General features: G+C 39.6%; 1 protein-coding gene across 4 annotated transcripts in view; it reads left to right on the top strand.

The window, feature by feature from the left end:
- The first annotated feature begins 1,424 nt into the window (after positions 1 to 1,424).
- meis2a (Meis homeobox 2a) overlaps positions 1,425 to 6,000 on the top strand; it is a 102,092-nt gene continuing 97,516 nt past the window's right edge. Inside the window, exons 1-6 of one of the 4 annotated variants that reach the window (XM_039009693.1) lie at positions 1,425 to 2,076; positions 2,629 to 2,858; positions 3,632 to 3,773; positions 4,158 to 4,208; positions 4,872 to 4,922; positions 5,527 to 5,676. In XM_039009693.1, the coding sequence (XP_038865621.1) occupies positions 2,065 to 2,076; positions 2,629 to 2,858; positions 3,632 to 3,773; positions 4,158 to 4,208; positions 4,872 to 4,922; positions 5,527 to 5,676 (636 nt within the window). In that variant the 5' untranslated portion in view covers positions 1,425 to 2,064. The remainder of the gene's footprint in view (positions 2,077 to 2,628; positions 2,859 to 3,631; positions 3,774 to 4,157; positions 4,209 to 4,871; positions 4,923 to 5,526; positions 5,677 to 6,000) is intronic. The other 3 variants (XM_039009694.1, XM_039009695.1, XM_039009696.1) reach the window with 3 other exon arrangements.

Genomic DNA, 6,000 nt, shown 5'->3' with positions numbered 1-6,000 from the left:
ACGATGCATGCGGCTCTGCGCATAACACTGTAGTTCCTTCTCGGGCTATTGCACGTTGAACTGTCCACACAGCCGTTCGTCAACCCTGCAGTCCTACTTTTTCTTGTAGGGCTTCCCACCCCCTTATGCCAACAAACATAATTGTTGTCACAGTCCTTCATTTTTTTAATATTTTTCAATTGCTATTTCTATTGTCATCCCAAGCAACCGTATGGCGCGTTTGTTTGTTGGGAGTATATTGACCTTACAGCTGAATCCAACCCTTTAGCTCATCCAACCTATGAATGGTTAATTTCGACAACCACCAAAAATGTCACCGAGCCATAAATGTATCAATTTATGTGAAAACATATCAATATAACGATGATGCCATCTACGCAAAAGTGTATATTATCATTGATGGAGCTAAATATTAAAAGGGATAGATGGCCTGTTTCGGTTTTGTGCGTAAAAAAGCTTGGGCTCAGGGAAAAAGGGCTATAGCCTCAGCGCAATCGATGGCCGGAGCGTTGCTCCTCCTCTAAACTTCAAACTCAAGACATGATTGATGATCTTGGGGAGCTTTGATAATTGACTACTCTGAGGTAAGGCACGGATTTCTATCTAGAGAGGGGATTGGACGAGAGAAACATACAAAATTACTTTCTCTACAAAAGCTTTTTCTTTTTGGAAAAGTTCATTCTGGACTGAGAAGGGGTGCGCCATATCGTTTAATTTGCTAAACAGCCCCGTTCATAATTAGCAGTACGATTAAAAGGTATTACCGAGATATTTCATACTAGGCACACCGGCTATAACCACAACACAAGATAACAAGTAAGCGTTAACAAGTAAGCGTCATGCTCATAAATTAAACTCAAAACGAATCAGGTATCTTTACAGTGTCATTATAGATGATTTGACTAGAGATCATGTTTTGATTGCGTGACGGATTCTTAGTTTCGAATATTTTTGAGTGAAAACAATAAGTATGAGTGGTGATGTGTGAACAATAGGCTACTTACTGTTCATTATTTATCATATTTATGATAACTTTTTTGACTCGTGAACGGTACGAGGTGCCACGCGTATTTCTTTCAGACTATTTGCAATAGTGAAACTAGAACAAGTTAGTCGTGCGCCTTAGCTCGGGCTTTTCCTACTCTTATTATATAGCGCTATAGGTCCGCGTTGGCATGTATAGGAAAACGCTGCTTCGGATCTAAAAGCATAGCAGATTAACACAAATAGGCTACTTCACTTTTTTTCTTTTCTTTTTGCTTCTCACTTATCAGCGAAGGGAATTGCCTGGGAGTGTAGAATCTGTGTTGTTTGGCTCCCCCCGTGAGGAGTTGAAGCCGTCCTCGTGCATACTCTGCATATCACAGGATTTGGTCTCTCCTCTCTTTCTGTAGCTGCTGTAGGACTGGCTATGGCCACCGCTACTTCCGGGTTCCGTCATTTCATTCTCCCGCCGATCAGCGCAGCAAACTGACTCTGTTCTATAAGCAAGCTAGCAGCCAACCTGCCAACACTCGCTGACACTCACTCATCTCAGACCGCGAGATAGACGAAATACCTACGGGGGAAAGGAAAGATCTGAATTGCAATCTCTTAATTTCTATTGCTTTTTCTTTTTACAGTAATAATAAAACAAGATAGCAATCCGGAGGCATAAAGAGGACGCGGACTTGCTGGATGAAAACGGGCTGAAAAGATTCATCCTCTCTTGAACATCATCACCAACCATCATTCATTCATTACCTTGACAACCCCTGGCTTTGATTGACAGCTGGAGTGGCAAAAAGCCACGAGACACGACAGTTTAGTTACATGCAGGTTGTTGATGGGCCGATTGTAACCTTCAGTTTGGTGTTTGACATTTTTTTTTATTTTTGGGGGAAAGAGGAAAACAAGAAAAATTGCAAAACTCCTCCTGATGCTTCTGCTTGCACTCTACCACATTGGAGAATAGGAGAATTCGCAAAGTTGGTTGAAAAAGGAATCTTACCAGTAAATCACTTTCTAACCTGACTGGGATATTAAATATACGACACATCCAGGAGTTTATTGGAGCGCAGCCTGATGGCGCAAAGGGTAGGTTTTAAATCTCCAACACTTACCTATACAAATCCACTCTAGGAGGGCCTCCATATCGCTATCCTCTTGTCAGTGGCGGCTTATTTATAAATTGTTCATATCTAAGCCGTTTTATTTGACATTTTTGCAGTAGGCTACCTTTACTCTTCCAGCGGAGTTAAAGCCTCTGCTTAACCGACGGTCTCCGCAGCATTCGTGGAGCAGTTTTAAAGGGACTCCTAAGTAATTCGGTGTTTTGCCAAAGTAACCCACCTTCGGGGATTCAGAACTTTAAAATGTTTTTGGTAATTACAAATACAAACCTTATCAATGTATTCACTTGGTAGTTTAGCCATGGCGATTGCCTTTTCTGCCGAAGCAACAGGAATGGCACAAGGATTTGCTTACTTTTTTCAAATGCTGGTGTAGTAGCCTCGTTTTACTATATCGCTTTGACTATAGCCTACTATGACTTCAGTAACATGTTACCTGATAATTAGCCTATATGTACATTTTGGCCACGTTACGCGTGAATTTCTATCCTCTGACTTTGTTGTTGTTTTATTCCAGTACGATGAGCTGGCCCATTATGGTGGGATGGACGGAGTCGGGGTCCCGGCGTCTATGTACGGAGACCCGCATGCTCCACGGCCGCTACCCCAAGTCCATCACTTGAACCATGGACCACCGCTCCATGGCCAGCACTACGGTGCTCATGCACCCCATCCCAGCGTTATGCCCAACAGCATGGGCTCCGCTGTCAACGATGTTTTAAAGAGGGATAAAGATCAAATCTATGGGTAGGTGGACTATAATTACATACTTTATTTTTAATCTATTTTACGCTTTCAGTGTGTTTTGACTCATGGACGTTTTACTTGTTGCAAAAGTTAACCCAGCGTAGGCCTATATGCATTAGCAAGTTTACAAAATGAAGTGTAGTTTAGATAAAAATGTAATATTGTCAAAACCTAGAGGTCTATGTTTATCAGTCATCTGATATTATCACAACTTACATTTTAAAAAGAATATGGATAACTATTATAGTATACAATTAAAACTAAGCATGTTTTAAATAGAAGGATGCATCTTATTGGCACATTGTAACAAGGGGATAAACACACACTGCAACGTATGGTAATGGCTACTTGTAAAAAAGTTGATAGGTCCGAGTTTATATTTGGTATAATCGCCAAAACATTATAATAGTCAGCACTAATGCGTTAGTGTCCGTGCGTAACATGCATTGGAAAAATATAAGACAAATGATGTAATTTGTAAACAATGCATTTTGCCATTGATGTGCACATAGCTTATTCATAAAATGTTTACAAAGTAATCTACTTTATGGAAGAATTTGGAGATACGTTTCAAATGTTATCTCAGTCAAAACCTTGGAAAGTATAGTAGTTTAAATTATTCCTGACAAATTCTTCACTATTTACACTCCTTGGGATCTTTAGTTTTACGCACAACTTTAACTTGCTGTGTCGCCGTGTGATTAGCTTGTGTTAAGCCTGTGTGGAGGAGCTGGCTGCCAGGTTGTGCTCAGGCTCTGTTTCCCCTCTTGCAGTCACCCATTATTCCCACTGCTCGCGCTGGTTTTTGAGAAGTGCGAACTGGCGACGTGCACTCCGAGGGAGCCTGGGGTAGCAGGCGGCGATGTCTGCTCCTCCGACTCCTTCAATGAGGACATCGCAGTCTTTGCCAAACAGGTCACTTTTTATATATTTTCTAAACACCTAATAGGATTTTCCAAGTGCTCATGGCACACGTAGCACACGTATCTTCTTGTTAACTTTTTACACATTTCACCTTTTTGATTTTTAAAGTTAAAGTTGAACATTTGAAAATTAAAAGTGTGTTTGTTAGGTTATATAATTTCGAAGTTAAAACGCAAATTCACTGATAATATTGACTCATGAATGTCTACACAGCATGAAATGCAAACATAATATAACTTTGAATTGTGTTTTATTTATTATACAACATTATTGCACTAAAGTCAAATATATATTTTGGAATGGATTCATGACTAAATGCATTCAACGCCTGTAAGAAGTAGTCGAATTAACCCCACATCTTTGGTGTTATTCTAGGTCCGAGCAGAAAAACCTTTATTTTCATCAAATCCAGAGTTGGACAATTTGGTAAGCACTATGCACGACCGTTTGCTTTTCAATTCCCTTTTTGGTGTAACTGTTACTTCTACTTAGGTTGTTTTTTACTTAAACCATGCTCTTGTGTTCTCAGCATCGCAAAGTAAACATGTAAGGATTTGATGCAAAAGCACAACACATATGTTAGATAGGTTTCTTTGAAGTGAACAAGGGGAAGCTCTGAGGGGTCTCGAGTGGCACAGCATTACGCTGCCTACAGGAGGCCGAGAGGGAAGCCTCTGATTAGGCTAAAAAGCGCTGGGACTCTCACTGGGCGAATCCTGCGCCATGGTCACTCATTGGGAGCAATGGAGCAGGATTTGCCGTTTAAATCGCTGCCTATGTAGCCCAGATCAATTGGCTCGGTTGACCAAATGTGTCTTGCCTAATTCAGTTGTTAGATAATCTTAACATTTTTATTTTTCAAATGTTAAATGAATAGCGAATGCAGTATCGCACACCACAACAAATGTGGGAAGCATAAATTTGCTCGAGAACCCCATAGTCTAAACTTCAAGAAAATGCAGGAATGTGTTTTTGTTATATGAAGTGAAAATAACAATGTGTAGCCTTATGCTTACCATTCCATTATACTTTCATAATTTGAAGACTCCAAAAATGTTGATGTTTATTATTGTTTATTCCTGTTTTCAGATGATACAAGCCATACAAGTATTACGATTTCACCTTTTGGAATTAGAAAAGGTATTTTTTTTTTTTACAATTCATATTTTTATTGTGTGATTATAGTGTTTGAGACGTGATCCGCTTTAGATTCTGCATGTGGCCCTGTATTTACATAACTCGTGTAGTAAGTAGCCTAGTTTGTTGCACAACTGTGAAAGTTAGACAGTTTTTGAATTTAGCTGAAAATGAGTTTATATTCTATGTGATGTAATACATTATTAAGAGAAACATATTAATATTCAACTATTAAAATACTATAATGTTTAATTGTCATAAAGAGACTCATAAAATAATTCCGAGTGATTGGATTGAATTCACACTCTTGGGCCTATACAATACACTGACCGTATTGATAATGCTTTGGCATTATTGTTATGGTAATATCACAGGTTTGAAGGCTGGAGATTTGGCCTCAACTGGTTATTATATGTCGAGCTTACGCATGGTGTTTATTTTTTTCCGTTCAACTTGTTGCCCTGGTCTCAAGAGAATAATAACCGCTGCAACAATGTCACTATTGTTTCCTTGCGCGGATAATGCCCCTTAATTGTAGGCTAGATATTCTTGGACTGTCTGCACCGTTTCCCCATCCTGACAATTTTTTATTTTCTCCTTGTTCTAGGTGCACGAGCTCTGCGACAATTTTTGCCACCGGTACATCAGTTGTTTGAAAGGAAAAATGCCAATAGATCTAGTTATTGACGAGCGGGATGGAAGCTCGAAGTCAGACCACGAAGAGCTCTCAGGATCTTCGACCAACCTAGCCGATCACGTAAGTAATAAGCTTTTCTATCTTTATAATAGTTTTATCAGAAAGTTATAGAGGCCTGTTACGGCGTCGTTGTTGTGAGTGCGTGTTGTTTGTTGTTTGTCATATTGAAGTAGACGTTTTCAAATAGTCATTTGTGACATTTTATTGTCGTTAGAAGTTGTTTCAAATGTATTTTACTAACGGTGTAATTTGTTGATTGTTTTACATGGTGTGAACTGTCATTATAGTCACCGTTTAGCCTGGGTCGTGGTATATGTCCTCAGCAGTAGGCCTGTTGGTGCTGTTGCACGCTGCAGATGCATTTGGGAAATCGATATTTTTAGG

The sequence above is a fragment of the Salvelinus namaycush genome, chromosome 15 (assembly GCF_016432855.1).
Source record: "Salvelinus namaycush isolate Seneca chromosome 15, SaNama_1.0, whole genome shotgun sequence".
NCBI classification, from domain to species: Eukaryota; Metazoa; Chordata; class Actinopteri; order Salmoniformes; family Salmonidae; genus Salvelinus; species Salvelinus namaycush.
Note: the sequence above shows the minus strand (reverse complement) of the source record. Positions and strands in the feature narration are given on the sequence as shown.